Source organism: Mustela nigripes, chromosome 11 (genome assembly GCF_022355385.1).
Source record: "Mustela nigripes isolate SB6536 chromosome 11, MUSNIG.SB6536, whole genome shotgun sequence".
NCBI lineage: Eukaryota > Metazoa > Chordata > Mammalia > Carnivora > Mustelidae > Mustela > Mustela nigripes.
Window position 1 is genome coordinate 16,688,380 of NC_081567.1, and position 17,609 is coordinate 16,705,988.

The window sequence follows — 17,609 nt, forward strand, 5'->3', positions numbered from 1 at the left end:
GCCCGCTCCGCCCGCGCCCCCCTCCCCCCCCCCCGCAGGCCGCCGACTTCCGCTTCCTCCGCTCGCGCCCATTCTTGGGCTCGGGAGGTGGGGTTCGGGGCGCGGCGCGGGAGGGGCGGGTGTGTATGACGCCACATCCGGCGCGCGGCGGAACTGTCCCCCTTGGCTTCCGCGGCGGGGCCGGAAGTAGAGGCGGCGGCGGCGGTGGCCCACAGCGAAGGGAAGGAGGCAGGCAGGGAGCCCGGGCGCGGGAGCCGGAGTCGCGGCGGCGGTAATAGTCGGAGACCCCTGTAGGCCACCGTCCCGAACGCGGGGCCGCCGGGTCCGACGGGAGTTCGCGGGGAGCGGCCAGGGCCGTGGGACGGCTGGGGATCGGGGGCCGATGTGAGCGGGGGCGGGGGCGGGGGCGGGGGCGGGGGGGTCGGGCCAGCTCCAGGGTCGCGTTGCCTCAGTCCCTCCGCCCCCGGCGCGCTGCGGACAGTCTGATCGACGGGCGCGTCCTCGCCTTTCTCAGGAGACCCCTGTGCGGTGCGGAGGGGGCGGCGGCCCCGGCTCTGACCCGCGCCGGGGGGGGTGGGCCATGGCGGAGATCAGCGACCTGGACCGGCAGATCGAGCAGCTGCGGCGCTGCGAGCTCATCAAAGAGAGCGAAGTCAAGGCCCTGTGCGCTAAGGCCAGGTGAGCCCGGTGGCCCCGCTCTGCGGGGGTTCCGGCCCGGGGCAGACCCAGCTGAGGACCTGGGGCCTCGCTCGTCCTGAAATCTTTCCCGGAGAGGAGCAGACTAGGGCCACTTCCCTCGAGGAGCAGCCGGCCTGTTGGGAGAAGACAGACCCGGAGAAGGACACTCACAGTGTTAGGGGATGTGTTTTCAGTGGCGTTCGAGAGTTTTCGTAAAAAGTATTGGAGCAGCTCAGGGAGGCCGCCCTAAGTTGTCGGGGGAACAGAGGTTTCTTGGGAGAACTGAACTCTGGGGATAGGCCTCGAAGAGTAAGACGATGAAAGGGAGTGTCCACCAGGATGAAAGCTCAAGGCAGGAAAGCGAAACACTCTGGCTTATAAAACTCTTTTAACTCTAAGCACCGCTCCTGAAGGCGGCGGGTGCTGTCCCCGTTTTGCAGGTGGGGACTCGTGTTCAGAGTCAGCCAGCAAGTAAGGGATGGAGCCTGAAGCCAGCGCTCCAGGTCCTGTCTCCAGGCCGCGGCGTGGGGTCACCTCGTGTTCTGTGTGAAATGGTAGCGGATCAGCCAGAGTAGCATTAAACCCGCCGCGGCGGGAGACCCCCCCCCCGGGAAGAAGGATGACCGGGTGGTTACGAGCTCAGGCTTCGGAACGCGGTGGTTCTAGGTGGGAATGTGAGTGCCGCCGCTTACTGGCTGGGACGGGGATCGCGAGGTCGCTGGCTCGGTCGGGGATCGCGAGGTCGCTGGCCAGTTTCTTCACTTGTCAAGAGGGAATAATAGTATTTAAGAAGACGGTGGTGAAGCACCAGTAAGCTGGTGCTTGGGACAAGCTCGGCGCCGCGCGTTGGTATGACGTAAGCTCGGCGGTCTTCAGGTGTTGCTGTCAGTACCGAGTAGGACGAGGGGACCGCCCACGAGGACTGATGGCACCAGGGAAGGCCTCTAGGAGCAGGCGGAGTGGAGGCTCTGAGATGCGTGGGCACAGTGAGAAGGCCACTTACCCGCCTCCCCTGAGGTACTTTTTGTGGCTTGTATCACACTGCGGATGGTTCTGCGGGGAAAGGGCCAGCAGGATGACCCTACATTTGCTGAACAGCAGGCCCGCTGTCCTACAACAGGCCTCCCACTGACACGCCACTCCTGTCTTCTCACGGCAGTCTTCTGAGGTTGGACTATTTTACATGACTCCTAGAGGCCTCGTGACCCGACTGAGGTCACCCAGAGAGAAAGTGGCCGCCTGACTTCTGAACGGGTGGCTCTCAGCCCCTTGCTTGGCTTTACCTCAGACAGACCCACAGCGGCCAGACCAGGCCTGTTTGACGAGCCGGCACGGCCTCGTTTTAAATGCGTGTCTGTGACTCTGTGTTTCGCCAGCTCAAGAAAATCTCCCTGCCTGGGCCGGCCCCGAGGTGTTTTTAGTCACCCCTGTTCTCTCAGTCTTGGGAGGCACTTTTAGGAACCAATTACTGCTTGGCACCCTTCTTTTTCCTGTAAGACTCACCTTGCCCAAGGGCCTGGATTGACTTGGTGGTGATGGTAGCTAGTGCTCGCATCTAGAGAACTAGTCGCCACGTGCTCCGGATGGATTAGCGTAGTGAGAGAGCAGAGGGGTTTTGTGTGTGTGTGTTTAAAGATCTTATTTATTTGAAAGAGTGAAACAGAGGGAGAGAGACCACGAGTAGGGGGAGAGGAAGAGGGAGAAACAGACTCCCCGCTGAGCAGGGAGCCTGTCGTGGGGCGCGATCCTAGGACCCTGAGATCATGACCCGAGCTGAAGCAGATGCTTAATGGACTGAGCCACAGCAGCGCCCCAGAGCGGAGGGTTTGAATCAAGTGGTCTCCAGTATGAATTCCAGCTTTGTCACTTGTAAACAGTGTGACCCTGCTCAAGTCACTTTACCTCTTCAGAACTTTGATGTCGTTATGGAGCTCGAGTGGGATTCTGCGTTTGCGGGGAAAGGGACTGGGACTTCGGCAGGCACGTCCTAACGGTGGCATGTGTTGCGGAAGTGGCGGTGGGCAGGTGTGAGCCCTGAGAGGGCAGATGGTGCGCTGTGAGTGACAGCTGGGGTCAGAGACTGGCCCCTGTGCCCAGAGCGTGCTGGGCCCTGCTAGCACCGGTCGGTGGGGCGCGTGAGACCGGAATCTGTGGATGAGACTGGCACAGATTCTTCGTCCATTAGGCTTCTGAATTCCACGTCTTTCACTCTCCAGCTTTGTGACCTTGATCCTGCCCTTTTTTCTCTAAGCTCGGTTTCTCTGTCAGGTGAGGATGAAAAGAGCCTCAGCTGGTCAGCTGGGAAGGTCGTCACAAGCAGTTGATGTGGAAAGATGCTGGACACGAGAGCCAGTCCTGGTGGGAGGGCCTGGTTGCCAGATGGGCCCTCAGACCCCGGCCAAGGCTTCTTGCTGTTGCCAGAAAGCCAAGCACGCACGCTTCCCTCCAGCTGCCTCTGTCAGCGTACGCTCGGGGACATAGGAAAACCACCCGAGCTCGGGGTCCCCTAGTCTGCTCGGAGGCTGGCAGGGAAAGGTAGGCAAGTGCCCCGGGCCCTCCCACACCAGAGCGGTTTGATTACAGCGTCAGAGGCCAGAGCCAGGCCTCCTGTTCAAGTCCGCCCTTTTGGACTGTGGCCAGTTTACTCCTCGGAGCAGTGGGCGGCGCCACAGTGTCTGCCTTTGGGTGGGCTCTTCCGTCATCCACGAGAGCTCTTCCTGCGGTCCCAGGGCAGGGCGTGATCTGGAGTGGTCCCTGCCGCTGTCATCAAGGTGGAAACCCGGAAGCATGGCGCCTCTTCCGTTGGCTGTTACCGACCAAGTGGTTTTCTGTCGTGAACTCCCGAGGAGTAGTAGACTCCACTGCAGGGAGAAATGAAAGCACAACGTTGTCACCCCTCTAAATAAGGAAGGAGCACAGCGCAGGTCTGTGACGCTGTGTCTGATGACTGGGTGCCTTCGGACGGCCTGGGCGAGGCCTCCGTGACGGGCAGAGAGGGACTGTCGGCTCCGCGGGGGACACGGTCTCAGAGCGCTCCAGCTGAGAGAGCCGCCTGAGCAGAGGGCTCTGTTTCTGGAAGGAGCCCTGGACGTGTGAAAGGGCAGCCGGGAGGGTCAAGGCTCGGAAGGCCGCTGCCTTCTTGGAAGGGCTTCGGATGCAGTAGGAGTCTGGGCTCTGGCCTGGGGAAGCGCGGTCAGCCCATCCTGGCTCGAGGACGGCCTCTGACCTCCTCAGAGAGATGAGGAGTCGGGCTGGGCTGGCCCGGCTGTGGTGACCCTGGTCTTCTCCTGTCTCCAGAGAGATCTTGGTAGAGGAGAGCAACGTGCAGAGAGTGGACTCGCCCGTCACCGTGAGTACCGCCCGCCCCCTCGGGGCCCGGGCAGTCCCCTTACTCCTGGCGGCTGCCGAGGTCTGCCCTCATCCCTCAGAGCCCCGGAGGCCGTGTGTCTACTCCCTCTCCTGCCTTCGAGGGAGCCTTGCTGTTCGAAGTGGATGTTGTGGGAAGGCTCTTCTGATCTGTGGGGGCATGTGCTTGGCCTGAGCAGAAGGCCTCTTACCGTGGCAGTGATTGTGCTGCACACGCTCGCGTGTGTTCTCTGTCCTAGTAGCTTTCTTCTGGGCTCTCTGAGGGGAAGAGGGAGAGGAGGGGGTCGGGCCTTCCAGAAGCTGTGGGTCTGGCTGTAGACCTGGCTCGAGCTCTTGCCCTCCCAGAGCAGTTGGCACTCCATGCGGGATGGGGTGTGATCCAGACCAGGCGAAGTCAGGGTAGGGGAGTAGACTTGGCCCTGAGAAGTCGAGACTTGGCCAGGAGCGGCGAGGAGCTCCTGCAGCTGCGGGTGTTTTAAAGGCTGGTCTCCGGGAGCGGAGTTTCAGACTCTTGAGGTCCAGCCCGCCTCTCTTCACCTCCCAGGTGTGTGGCGACATCCACGGGCAATTCTATGACCTCAAGGAGCTGTTCAGAGTAAGTGTGGGGTGACTTGGGGACCGATGGCCTGGGGGCTGACTGGGAGGCCCCCCTCACTGAGAGCGGAAGCTGTGAGTTTGGCGCATGGCGGGCAGGTGAGGGGCTCTAGCTAGGTGGGCCGTCGGAAGGGGGCTGCCGCTTGATGGGCAAAGAGGCCACCGTGGTGTGGGACATTTTGGGACCAACCAAAATCTTCCTGCCTCTACCCCCCCCACCAGGTGGGTGGTGATGTCCCTGAGACCAACTACCTCTTCATGGGGGACTTTGTGGATCGCGGTTTCTACAGCGTCGAAACGTTCCTCCTGCTGCTGGCACTTAAGGTGGGAACCCAGGCTTCGGGTGCTCCCAGCTGGGCCCTCGGGCCTGACCTGTTTCCTTTCTGCCCTGGTCTCCTGACCCATCCGCCCCCAGCTCTGAGCTGTTCTGCTGGGGTCTGGCTTGCCAGGGGGTGGGCATAGCCACTTCCCTTGCCTCGAGGGCGTGTGATGGGGCCCCTGGAGGAGAAGCAGGAGCTGTGCATTGGAGGGGAGGGAAGAGAGGACCCCTGTGTTCAGGCAGGGGCAGGGCATGGAGTTCGCCTAGGTATGGTGTCTGTTGGTGGGCGAGGTGACAGGGCACCGGGGGTCTGGGTAGGCACCTGTTGGGGATAGAGGAGCCCGTGAGTACGTGGTTGAGTGGGGTAAGCCTCAGATCCCCCAGAGGAGGGACACGGGCCTGCGAGGTCGGTGCTCCAGGAGGGGTGCGTGAGCTGACAAGGGAGGGACCGAGCCCAGCCCCCAGCCCCGTGTGGGTGGCTGCCCGCAGGTTCGCTATCCTGACCGGATTACCCTGATCCGGGGCAACCATGAGAGCCGCCAGATCACGCAGGTCTACGGCTTCTATGACGAGTGTCTACGCAAATACGGCTCGGTGACCGTGTGGCGCTACTGCACTGAGATCTTTGACTACCTCAGCCTGTCGGCCATCATCGATGGCAAGGTAGGCCGGCCACCAGGCCCTGCGGGGATGGGAGGGCGAGGGGGGGCACCGGGAGAGGCATGGGGCTCAGCGCGCCTCTGCTCCGTCCTCGTCCCCCTGTAGATCTTCTGCGTGCACGGGGGCCTGTCCCCCTCTATCCAGACCCTGGACCAGATCCGCACGATTGACCGGAAGCAAGAGGTGCCCCATGACGGGCCCATGTGTGACCTGCTCTGGTCTGACCCCGAAGGTGAGGGCGGGCGGGCCGGCAGGCGGGCTCTCCCTTCAGTTTGGCAGGAGACTGAGGAAGTCCTGTGGTTAAAGGGACAGTTAAAGGTGACAGTGTGGAACGGACGGTCGGGCCAGGCGGTGGGGAAGAGCGGAGCAGGGCCGGGTCTTCACCAGCACCCTTGGTGGGGACCGGGGAGCATGGGCTGAGCTGAAGCTCAGAGAGGGGTTGGGCGTGTGTCTCATCGCTCAGAGGCTTGTTGGGGACAAAATCCTCTGCGCCCTCAGTGTGGAGGGGCTTCTGCAGAGGGTGGACTCCCGGGACGCTGGCCCCATGAGGAGCCCTCATTTTGTGGGGTTCCCCAGTCCGTCTGGAGCAGAGCTGAGACTGAAAGCCGAGTCTCCCCAATCCCAGTCCAGAACTCCTTCTGTGGTCACACAGCATCCGCTCCCTCACTGCCCTGCCAGCCCAACCGGGGGAGGGGGGCGGGAAAGCCCCCTTCACACTGGCTGGACCTGCCCGCGTGGTCACTTCCTTCTACTTTCGGGTACACCTGTCACAGCCAGTAAATCACACGGTCACTGATGATGGGGTCGCTCCGACTGTCCGAACATTCTGTCTCCTTTGGATCTTAGCGGCTCCCGCACTTGCTGCCCTGTCCCCGGGATCCCCTGGCGCACACCCGGGCCCTGGGCTCCGGCCCCACGGGCCTGATTGGGAGAAGGGGATGGCTTGTTCTCTGTTGAAGGGCGGTGGGTACTGGAGGGGCCTGGAGGACACCCCCTCCCCCCATCCCTGCCTTCCTTTGCCTCAGACACAACAGGCTGGGGCGTGAGCCCCCGTGGGGCCGGCTACCTGTTCGGCAGCGACGTGGTCGCCCAGTTCAACGCGGCCAACGACATTGACATGATCTGCCGCGCGCACCAGCTGGTGATGGAAGGCTACAAGTGGCACTTCAACGAGACTGTGCTCACCGTGTGGTCGGCGCCCAACTATTGCTACCGGTGAGCCACCGGGGCCAGGCGGTCGGGGTGGGGTGGGGAGCCGGGCGCGACACGCCGCTGACGCCCCCCGCCTCCCGCTTCCAGCTGCGGGAATGTGGCCGCCATCCTGGAGCTGGATGAGCATCTCCAGAAAGATTTCATCATCTTCGAGGCTGCTCCCCAGGAGACCCGGGGCATCCCCTCCAAGAAGCCCGTGGCCGATTACTTCCTGTGATCCCTCCAGCCCCCTGGCCCTCGGACCACTGTGACTCTGCCCTCTTCTCCAGACTGAGGCTGGGCATCGGGGGCTGTCTCGGCTCTGCTCTCCCCCCGGAGAGGGCACTTCGAGGGTGAGGACTTCTCTCTGGAGAGGCTCGGAGCCTCAGCTCCAGGCTCCTCTCCTTTCTCCCCACTTGAACCATGGAATTTCCAATAATTTTCTGGTTTTCTTTTTTCCTTTTTTTTTTTTTTTTTTTGTTTGTTTTTAGATAAAAAATTTTGAGAGAAAACAAAGAAAAATTCTAATAAAAGGAGAAAAATGGTCTTTGGGTTTGTGTCAGACTTGATCGGTCACAAGCAGCAACGCCAGCCTGGGCCCTGGGGGCACAGAGGACCTTGACTGCCCCAGAGCTTCCTGGTCTAGATCTAGTGACAGTGACTGTTTCCAGAAGGCTTGCCACATGCTAGGTGGAGGGCTGGGTTCTCAGAAGCAGCTTATCTAATTCTCATTTAATTCAAGTGAGCATCAGGACACTGATTTCCCCACTTCCCTAAAAAGGAGATAGCCCGAGAGCTGTGGATTCACACGCATGAGGTCAAGCAGCTAGAAACTGGCAAGTCAAAATCGGGGCCCAGGTCTCCCCACAAAACCTCCGCTCACCCAGCCCCGCCCACGGCTAAATAGCATTAGCTGATGTTTTTAGAGCACCGAGGTCTTTGGAGTTTTATTAACAAAAATACTCTGGTCCTGACAGCGGACCGGTGTGGCCTGCACTGGGGCCAGGGGGTAGAACTTGCAGAGCCCAAGGGTGAGGCCCAGGAGGTGGGAGCGTTGGGCAGTGGCCCCATTTGGCCAGGCAGAGCCTCCCTCCATTCACACCGAGGTGAGAGCCTGGAAGGGGAAGCTGGCCCCAGCTGGACTCCCAGCAGCTTAGCCAGAGCTTTGAAGCCGGGGTGGGTGGGAGTGAAATCAAAGTGTGAAGTGGGGTGGGGGAGGCCCCAGGCAGCCATTTGGCATGGGGGATGGGGCCAGTGGAAGCAATGGGGCCACAGGCCTGGGGGAAGGGTGGCAGAGGTCTGTGATGGAAGATGGGGTGTGGGGGCAGGCAGAGGGCCCAGGGACACCTCAGTACATTGGTTTGGAGCCTACATCCAAGTAAGCCCCAGGGCCAGGGTAGGCAAGGGGGAAGGGGCCCCCCTGGAGGAAGTGTGAGGCAAAGGGTGCTGGGGGAGCAGCGGCTGGGTACCCCGAGCCCCCTGGCCCAGGCTGCAGCTCCAGGAACGCAGCCGAGTAGGGCGCTGGACGCCCCGAGTCTGGAGCCTCAGGGAAGCTGGGGTTCCTGAAGTAAAGAGACGGGTCAGAATGCGGGAAAGGGACCCCCAGCGCGGAGGAGCCGAGCTCTGTGCCCTTGTCCCACTCGCCTGGTTGGAAGGTGACTGGGGGCTCCGTGGAAAGCCGCGGGGTGCAGCAGGTAGGCTTCGGCGCTGGAGCCGCCGCACAGAGGAGCTGGGGCCAGGGCAGCTTCCCGCGGGGCCGGGGCCTGCTCTGGGTCCGACTCACGGACGTCCCCACCCAGCGTGGAGTCGCAGGGGCCACCTGGTGCATCTGGGCAGATGGAGAGGACAGACTGGGCTAAGGGGGACTGGCACCTGAGGACCAGCCCCGTCACTCCTGGGACTGCGCTCACCTCCGCTCCCATAGGCCTCTGCGGCTCCAGGCTCCGGGCCCCGCAGTTTCCTCTTCACACGGGCATCTCGCTCCCTGGAGAACAGGGACCGATGACGTGATGATGATGATGATGATGATGATGATGGTAATAACAGCACCTGCCGGGTGCCAAGCATTTCACCCTCCCAGGGACCCTGTCAGGCAGGTGCTGTTATTCTACCTGTTCTCCAGACGAAGGAACCGAAGGCCAGAGAACTAAGTGACTAGAAAGTGGCAGAGTCAGGCTCGATTTCCCCCTTAAAACTTTCCAGTGGTTTCCTGCTGCCAGTATTGCATTTGGGAAAAGGCTTCCAAGCTAGAAGGCGAGGGCGTGGTCCGAAGCCGGCTCCCCCCGCCCGGCTTGCCGAGCCGCCCTTCGCCGGAGCCCTCTTCCGTCCGTCTGTCCCTGCTCCCGTCCTTAGCTCACTGTCTCAGCTCCCGCTCTTGTCTCGCTTCCTCAGGGAAGTCCTCCCGACCTCCTGTGGCATGGCACAAGCTCCCTCGTCATGGGTCCACAGTTTACATTTGTAAGGGTGACCCTTTGATGGCCGGCTCCCGGTCTGTCCCCGCCTTGACGGCAAAGGACGGCTCTGAGGGAGCTGAACTCGACTCAGAATAGAAGCCGAGTCCTAAACACACCTCCACTGTCCAACGTGGCTCCCCTTCACCGCTCTTGCCTCTTCCTCTCCAGTCGCACCGCAGGCACGCTCCTCCCTCAGGGCCCTCGCACAGGCTGTTCCCGCTTCTTGGCCCGCTCTTCCTCGGATACCCACTCTAGGTCCTCCAGGACTTGACCACGCCTCTAAAACTAATACAGGCCTCACTCTGGTCCGTCCTCTCTTCCTTCCTGCCTTTATTTCTTTTCTCTTTAGAACCCATCCCTGACATATTATATTTCACTTATTTCTCTCTGTTGACCTGCCTACTCTGTCCCCTAGAGGACCAGTCCCATCAGGGCAGGGCCCTTGGTTTTGTTCACGGATGGGTCTCCAGCGTCTAGAACTGTGCCGGGCACACAGCAGGTGCTAAACGGGCAGCCGCGAGGGAATAAATGTCTTTACTTACTGCTGTGTCCCTGGCACACGGTGGTCGGCTCACAAGCATTTGTTGAACGAACCAGGGAATGAATGAACAGTGCCCACCTCTTACAGTTTCTGCCGTTCTCCCGGAAGCCCTTGGCAAAGGGATTGGCGGCGATCTTCAGTTGTGTGATCTGGGGACACACATCCAGGGTCAAAGCTCCCGCGGCCAGGGCAGAGCCCACCCCTCCATCCCCTCCCCACCCCACCCCCCCAAAGCGGTCACTCACCCGCGGGTTCTGGTAGGCTGTCACAGAGATGAATGCCGTCTCGGGGAAGCGGAAGGAGGCGACGCCCCCCCAGTGCTGGCTGCAGAGCTGGGCGGCCCGCACCAGGTGGATGCGGGGCTGGTACTTGTGCATGGAGTGCAAGATCAGCTGGGAGAGAAGGAGCGAGGTGATGCCCCGCCTGCCCAGGGGGGCCCCCACACCCACCCCTCAACTTGTCCTCCCCGCCAGCTGGGGCCTCACATGGCCGTGGGGGTCCAGGGTGCTGTTGGTGAGCTTGACACGATGGAAAGACACAGGCTGCCGCATCCAGTGGGCACCCGTGGCAGGAGAGTCGGGGTGAATGTAGACGCGGTCAGGCAGGCGGGGCTCCGCTTTGCCGCTGGGCTCCCAGCGCCGGCCCTGCCAGCGGTAGCGAGCCCCGTCCACTGGAACCACATCCAGAAGAAACAGGTAGCGGGCCTCGGGGTCCAGGCCAGTGACTGAGACTCGGCAAGCAGGGAACATGCGCCTGGACAGGGGAGGGATGGGAGAGGCCTGGCGCTACCGGCTGGGGCTGGGAGGGGGCACAGTGCCGGCAGGGGGCACAGCCGCTGTGGGCTCACCCAGCTTTGGCAGAGAAACGTCCACGGAGGTGGAATTAGAATTCAGAGGGCAGGGTCTTGGAGCCGGAGGCTTGTCTCATCCCATTTTACACTCGGGGAACAGAACAGACAGGAGATCTGACCAGAGTCACAGGGCAGATTAGGACCAGAGCCAGGACCCCTGACTCCTGGCCCCTTCCAACTCCATCCACAGAAGCAGTGGTGACACACTTCTGTCCCTCTAATCTTGCCGGGAGTCTGCTGCTCCCCACTCTGGTCTCCTCACCTAATCTCCAGCACCAGAGTCTACACTGCTGGCCAAACCTGGTTCAGGAAAAAAAAAAATGTCCTGCCTGCATCGGGACGGAGGACTTAGCATGTTCGGGTCTGAGTTCCCGGCCTGGAAAGACACGGGCCACACACTGGCCACATCCCTGCCTCCAGGGGGACCCCAGACCTAGTCACATACTGACCCTGATTCTGGCCAGACTTCCCTGAATGCCAGTCGCTGGCTGGACCTTGACCCTAGTGGTAGTGTCAGTGCTGGCTCTGGCCGCAGGTGGAGCCCCGGTTCGGGCCACAGATGAGCCCGTCACCCAGCCGGACTTTCTGACCTAGGCCCAGACTGGCCTCGGACCCTTGCTATACAGGTTGGTCCCTAGACCAGCTACAGATTCCACAGACTGACTCTCGGCCCTTGCCACCAGATGACTCCGACCCAGCCCTAGAGTCACCCTTGACCCAGGCCACACTCGCACCCTGAACTTAGGCAGAGCTCTAGACCCTCCAGCAACCCCTAGACCTAGCCCCATTACCAGGAACTCTGCCTTTCCCAGGAGACCCCCACCGGGCACACCCTGGGCCCCTTGACCCTGGCCCCGCCCCCCGGGCACATCCTGGCCCCGCCCCTCACCTCCCAGCTTTGGTGATGATCATCTCTGTTCCCACAGAATTGAACTCTTTCCACAGCTCCCGGTTCTCCAGGCTCAGGCTGACTCCGGGGAGTGCATGAAGGGCCTCAGGGGCTGGGGGGGCTGGCTCAGTGCCCAGGGCTGGGGGGAGCGGGGGCAGGGGTGGGGCAGCACCCAGGGTGCAGGGAGCAGCTTCAATCCCGGAGAGGAAGCAATCCAATTTGGGAGGGTCCAGATCTAGAGAAGGGGTGGGGGGGGCAGAATGAGGAGCCAGCAGAGGGTCACAGCCCCCAGCGGTCCCGACACAGGAGCTGGTCCCCATGCTCACCAGGGTAGCGGTAGCCCTCTGCCAGGGCAGGCGGGAAGCTGGAATCTGTCCCCGGCTGGGGGGGCCCAAGGCGGTAGCCTGTCCCCAGAGAGGGGTACAACTCTCGTGGATGGTACATGGAGTGCTCCCGTCTGGCCTCAGGTCACGCTGCCTAGAGTCAGTCCCCTGGTGCTGAGAGATGCCCCCTTTATAGCTCACAGCTCAGCCCCTTCCAGACCCAGGATCACAGCCCCTCCCCTATTTGGGGCCCTGGAGTTGGGCTGGGGTGGAGACCCCTGGGGACTGGAAGGGGTCCAAGAGGGGGCCGGATACCTGGGTACCCTCCCCTTCTCGCCCCCCCCCCCCCCCGGGCTTCATTAGCTCCGACCCCCTGCCCCCTCATTACATAATTAGCTCCTCGGCCTGATTGATCCCCCGGGGCTCGACAGGGACGCAGTTTGGCGCTTCCGGCCAGCTGGTCCCCGTTCCCACGGGGGGGAGCCCCGGCTAGGGATAAGCTACTGAGGGGCGGGGCCTCGACCCTGGGATGGAGCCTCGAGTCCGGGGGCAGACCCTGGCGCCCCAGACTCTTCTGGCGGGTTCCCCCTGCCCCCTCCACTTGGAAGCCAGGGCTCGGAGGGACGAAGCATGACTGGCGGAAAAGAGCAGGGCTGGAGGCGCTCGGCGTGAGCTTGTTGTCACGCGGGGCACTGGGGTCCTCGAGGAGTCCGCGGCCGAGGCCCGAACCCCTGGAGTCCTTCCTTCCTGTTCCCCGTTCCGCAAAACCTCCGCCCTCCGCAGGAACTCCGAGGTGCGGGGCCACGCGCAGCTCGACAGTCTCTGACCGCCCGAGCCGGGCTTTCCCAGAAGGTCCCGCGCTGGGGGGCCCCTCGGAACTACACTTCCCAGCAAGCCCAGCGCCGAGATTCGGAGGAGAGGAGACGGACAGCTGCCGCTGGGGCCGCTGGGACGTGTAGTCGCGACGAGGGGCGCTGGAACCCGCGGCGCGCTCGCCTCCCGGGAGAGCTTGCCTCTAGGCGGCGGCTCAACGCTCAAGCCGAGAAGGCGCCGATCAGCCGAGGTCAAGGCCTCCGTAGGCCTAGTGGGGCTGGGAAGCGCCGGGGCTGTGGGATCGGTCCTCGGTCTCGGGTGGCTGAGCCCGCGGAGCGCAGACTCCCGGCTTTGACCGCAGTGCCTACCCCATGCCACGTTGGGCCCCGAAAAGACCAGGTCTATAGAGGCAGGAATCCGCATTGGAGTCCCCAGTTCCAGGATTCCGCGTGAGCCCGGGGCTGTCTCCACTCCATTGTTTTATTATGTACAAACGCTACAGAACGAGGGCAGCAGACGGGCGCGGGGTAAGAGGGGCCCGGTGGGAGGAGTTCACAGGGCAGACGGTGCACTCGGGCCGGGGGAGCAGCACACAGGCCATATCTATAGGGCAGGCGGGGCACGAAGGGGTTAAAAACGAGATCCAAGCCAGCCAGATCGCAGGGAGGTGCGGGGGTGTCTTCCGCCTTCTGATCGCCCCCCAAGGTCACAGTGCATGCAATAAAATATATGTACAGGAGCTGGATCCTTCCTCTGCAGGGGCCCTGAGGGTCCAGAGCTCCCTTCTCGCGGAGGGAAGCCAGAGGCGCCCCCGGGCGGCCAGGCCGGGCTCGAGCCGCATGCGGCGGGAGCAGGGGTCAGTCCCAGCCGTTGTCTTTGATCATGTGGTTGAGTTCGATGATGTACTTCCCCTCTTTGTACTTCTGGCTGCTCTCGAAGGCCTGTTCCTGAACAGAGGGGAGAGGACGTCATCTCTGGAGCAAGGGCTTTACCAAAAGGGATCAGGGTTGAGTAGGAGCTATGCCTGGCCCCATTTTACATAGGACAGAGCTGTCATGCACAGAAGCCAAACCACCTGGTCCCAAGACACAGAGCCAGTAACTGACAGAGCCAGTCTCTCGCTAATGGGACAGACTGAGCTTTCTGAAGTACCGGTAGTTTTTAAGTACTAATGTCCATACCAACAGAGAGACTATGGAAGTTTCTAAAAGGTCCAGGGATTACAGACTGGTAGCTGAAGGCCAGTTTTGACCTATGCATGTGTTTTGTTTAGAAAAACAAAGCAGCAGAGTTTAGAAAAAATGACTTTGAAATACTAAAATACAGGTGGGCTGAGTTCAATCCATTTCGCCACGGACTGCCCCGTCCCTCCGCAGAGCTATGCTGCCCCTTTTGCAAACCCAAAAAGTATGCAAGCCTGCATACTTGCTTAGACCTGCAAGCCCTTGAATTTTTGACCCCTGGACTGGGCCATCTCTTTTTCTGTCAGTGGTCCAGAGAGGTCGAGCCATCCGTCTGGGGGCACAGAGCAAATCTGTGGCTAGGCCAAGGGTGAACTTGGGTTAGGTGAACTGCCTCCACCTGAGACATGCACCCCACAGAGGGCCCGCAGCCCCGAGTAGTGCGTGAGGAGTCCTGGCCCTTGCCATTTCCCAAGAGCGTCTTCTTCTGCTGCATCTAATCTGATCCCTATAACAATTTTGGGTGCCAGGTTGTGGCCTTTGCCTCCACTGCCAAATAAGGAAATGAGACGCAGGGTCGTGACATGAGACCCTGGACAGCAGCTGTGGCAATGAGAGCAGTGAAAAGGAGGCGCATGGACCCAAGCTCCATGTCGCTGTGGGGTCCTGGGCAACTTCCCGGAATCTCTGAACGGCAGTGGAAGCTGGCCATCAAGGATGTGGAGTTAAAAACAAAACACACCACCTGGATTCTGATCCCTATGCTGTCCCTTACAGCTGTGTGACCTTGAGAAAGTTACTTAACATCTCTGGGCCTTCTTTGCTACTGTAAAGTGAAGTTAACAATAGACCCTACCTACAGTATTGTTGTAATGACGGAATCAGAGAAAGTGTGCCAAGCACACACAACAGTGCATGGCCCATAAGCCCTCAATAAATGGCCACCCGGATGATGGCCTCATCTGTAAAACGGGCACGTGTGTGTCTGTGAGGAGAGGGATGGGTGGAGAGAAAAGTTCTGAAAGCCCTTGCAGGATGTGACAGAAGAGAGCATGGGCAGGGCATGAAAAGACAGTCTGACTCGTGGGAGCTGGGCCTGTGGGCTCTGAGAGATTACTGTGTCACTGCCTGTGAAGAGGAGCTGGTGGGAGCTTGGGTCAAGGGGAGCCTGGGGTCAGAGGTCATGGACTCACATATTTCCAGCCCAAAGTCGTCTTGCAGTTCTCGCAGTGGATGTCAGCGACAGCATGGAGGCCCGTCAGCAGCACCCGCTCCTCGGCTGGCCCGCAGCCCACGTTCACCCTGCGGGGACACGGGGGGAGTCCCAGGGAGGGTCCCGCCATCACAAAGCCCCCCTCTAGCTTGTATCCGACTGTGTCTGTCCTTAGCATCCAAGACAAGGGCGATCGCATCTTCCAGCTGCAATCGGGGGACTCTGGGAGTCTCAGCGTGATGCTGGGGGCCACAGGTCCCAACAGAGGTCACGGAGAGAAAGAAGGGGAACCGAATACTCACACAGAGTTGAAGAGGTAGGCACGCCCCTGACTGCCCTGGAAAGACTGAGGGTGGGAGGGAGAGAGGAAGGGAGTCAGGGTCGCCGGCGGAGAGCTGCCACGTAGCCCTTCTAGTCTCTCAGTCTAGCCCCGACGGTGACCTGGTTACCTTGGAGATGAGGTCGTCGTGGTTGGCCAGGTGAGCGCGGCAGTGGGCACAGCTATACCTCCGGTGACAATCATCCAAGTAGGCCTGAAACGTCTTGGGCTTTGAAATCCGCACCATGGCGGGGGCCGGGGGCAGTGGCCCCACGCGGGGAGCAGCCCACGGGGAGCAGAGGGAGCCCAGTGCCTGCCAGGGAGGGAGGGAGTGGGCGGTCAGGACCTGGGCCACGCACTTGCAGGCACACCCAGGGCCATGGGGATGCTCTGTCACACTTGGCTGCTGTCTCCTCCCCAGAGCCAGCAGCTTCTCCGGGGGCCAGAGCGGGCTCAGTCTTGACTCACTGAGGAGGCCTCAAGTTGCATCATGGGGAAACTGAGGCTTGGAGGAGCCTGAGGTGAGTCACCCATCTACTTCCGGCCTCACCCCTGCTGACCTGACAGCTGCAGCTGGAGGAGGGGGCTTCAGAGTGGATGAGCTGTCGGTTCTGGTTTAGGGGTAAAGTATGGAGGGGTTAGGAACTGGATGGTCCTTAGGACCTCACCTGAACTGCCAAGGGCGGGGGTAGGGTGGGGGTGACGCGGCTCCACTCGAGGTACACGGAGTTCACGTGGGAAGAGGGTCCCTCCCCTGGAGAAGGCAGAGGCCCTCACTGAAGGTGGAGGGTGTCACCTAGGAGGGGAGGGGCTCTTACCTGGGGGGGGGGGGCCGCTGAGGCCTTGTCTGTGCCGAGGGGCTCTTACCTGCATCGCGGAGCCTTACCTGAGACCCCGGGGCTCACCTGGGGCGCTGGGGTCGGGGACGGGCGCCGGGGGAAGGGGGCAGTCCTCCCTGGCGGGGCGGGGGCGCGGGGCGACGCGCAGCCCTGATGATGCGGGCCTCACCTCGCCTGGGCGCGCGGGGGCCCGGTCCGCCGGGGTGGCCTGGCCTGGGAGTGGGGGGCGCTCCTGGTGGGCGCCGTCCCCCCCGGCCCGGGTTCGCAGCCGCCGCGACTTGTTTACACCGAGACCAGCTGCTGCCGCCGCTGCGGCGGGAGGGGGAGGGGGCCGGCCTCTGGTCCCGGCGGTCGCCGTGGCCAATCGGCGCGCCGCATGCAAATGAGGGGGCGCGTCACACAGCGGCCGGCGCAGGCCGGGCCGGCCCTTCCCCCCCTCCCCGCTCCGGCCCGCCCGGAAATGCGGCTGCGGCCCCGCAACCCGGCGGGGCGGCCCCGCGGCCTGGGTCCGGGGGCGCGTCCGGCCTCCCGCGGGCTTCGAAGGGGCCCGGCTCTGCGGCGCCAGACCCGGCGCGGGGTTGGGGGGGGAACGGTGTCCGGACGCGCCCCCGGGGAGATGATAGCCGTAATCACCCGCGTTTAACCGCCGCCCGCGCCCCACTCTCTGAATCCCCGCCGCGATCCTACGAGGCGGCTTGCGCGATTGTCCCCGTTTTCCGGGGCAGCGGAGGCCACAGAGGCCCGGCAGCTCTCCCGAGGGATCCAGCTGGGAAGGGGCAAAGTTGGGATTCACTTGGGTCGGATTCCACGGTCTTCGCCCTAGCAAAAGGCACCGGGGAAAGGCTCTCAGAACAGAAGAGCGAACGGTGCCCGTCTGCGCTAGGCCTCTGGGAGCCAGAGCCTCGGAGCAAGCCCGTTCCTACTGCCCAGCATCCTCCCTACGAGGAAGCCGCCTTTGGTGGCCTTGCCTCTGCAGGCTCGGTTAGGTTACGCAGGCATCTACCCTGCTAGACTCCTCCTACTCCCTGCCATGGCCCCAGGATGCTGCCTGGCCTGGAGCAGTCAACAGTTGTTGTGCGATGCGATTTGGTCAGTGAATAAGGTACTAGGGCTGGAGAGGGCTGAGGAGGTTGGGGCCACTTTTGGCTTAGACCCAGGAGTGGAAGGCTGGACCGGCTGAGGCAGGAGCCAGGCACCGAGGACTCGGCCTCTGAGGCCACGTCTACCTTCTGCAGCCTGGTGAGGAGGTCCGCAGGCTCAGATGAAGTCCCTTGCTGTGTGCCTGGGGTTCTTCATGGCCTCAGGAGAATGGAACCCATGGCTCTGAAGGGACAGGAGGCCTTGCTCCTTCCTGCAAGGGACATTCCTGAGGAGAGTGGA

The 17,609-nt window shown here is 62.0% G+C and overlaps 3 protein-coding genes across 9 annotated transcripts; 1 reads left to right on the top strand and 2 right to left on the bottom strand.

Moving 5' to 3' along the window:
• Positions 1-164: 164 nt before the first annotated feature.
• Positions 165-7,354, top strand: PPP4C (protein phosphatase 4 catalytic subunit). Of its 3 annotated transcripts, none has more exons than XM_059414980.1 (9): positions 165-271; positions 515-678; positions 3,976-4,027; positions 4,589-4,639; positions 4,861-4,962; positions 5,447-5,620; positions 5,723-5,849; positions 6,643-6,832; positions 6,917-7,354. In XM_059414980.1, the coding sequence occupies exons 2-9, from the start codon at positions 581-583 to the stop codon at positions 7,044-7,046; spliced, it is 924 nt and encodes a 307-aa protein (XP_059270963.1). In that variant the 5' UTR covers positions 165-271; positions 515-580; the 3' UTR covers positions 7,047-7,354. The 3 variants fall into 3 exon arrangements, with proteins under 3 accessions (XP_059270963.1, XP_059270964.1, XP_059270966.1); XM_059414981.1 differs by having other exon boundaries at positions 181-290; XM_059414983.1 differs by lacking the exon at positions 165-271 and adding an exon at positions 302-384.
• Positions 7,355-7,744: 390 nt separating this feature from the next.
• On the bottom strand, positions 7,745-12,686 carry TBX6 (T-box transcription factor 6). Its single transcript, XM_059414987.1, has 9 exons — positions 12,253-12,686; positions 11,868-12,038; positions 11,542-11,776; positions 10,288-10,555; positions 10,048-10,194; positions 9,881-9,951; positions 8,719-8,792; positions 8,453-8,636; positions 7,745-8,370 (listed from the first exon to the last, which is right to left on the bottom strand). Exons 2-9 carry the CDS (start codon positions 11,983-11,985, stop codon positions 8,157-8,159), a joined length of 1,311 nt encoding a protein of 436 aa, XP_059270970.1. The 5' UTR covers positions 11,986-12,038; positions 12,253-12,686; the 3' UTR covers positions 7,745-8,156.
• A 453-nt stretch (positions 12,687-13,139) lies between these two features.
• Positions 13,140-16,566, bottom strand: YPEL3 (yippee like 3). 5 transcript variants are annotated; one of them, XM_059414989.1, is made up of 6 exons: positions 16,399-16,566; positions 15,951-16,001; positions 15,521-15,703; positions 15,374-15,417; positions 15,052-15,160; positions 13,140-13,624 (listed from the first exon to the last, which is right to left on the bottom strand). In XM_059414989.1, the coding sequence occupies exons 3-6, from the start codon at positions 15,635-15,637 to the stop codon at positions 13,535-13,537; spliced, it is 360 nt and encodes a 119-aa protein (XP_059270972.1). In that variant the 5' UTR covers positions 15,638-15,703; positions 15,951-16,001; positions 16,399-16,566; the 3' UTR covers positions 13,140-13,534. The 5 variants fall into 5 exon arrangements, with proteins under 5 accessions (XP_059270972.1, XP_059270976.1, XP_059270973.1 ...); XM_059414993.1 differs by lacking the exon at positions 15,951-16,001 and adding an exon at positions 16,059-16,144 and having other exon boundaries at positions 16,399-16,562; XM_059414990.1 differs by lacking the exon at positions 15,951-16,001 and having other exon boundaries at positions 16,399-16,565.
• Between the last annotated feature and the right edge of the window lie 1,043 nt (positions 16,567-17,609).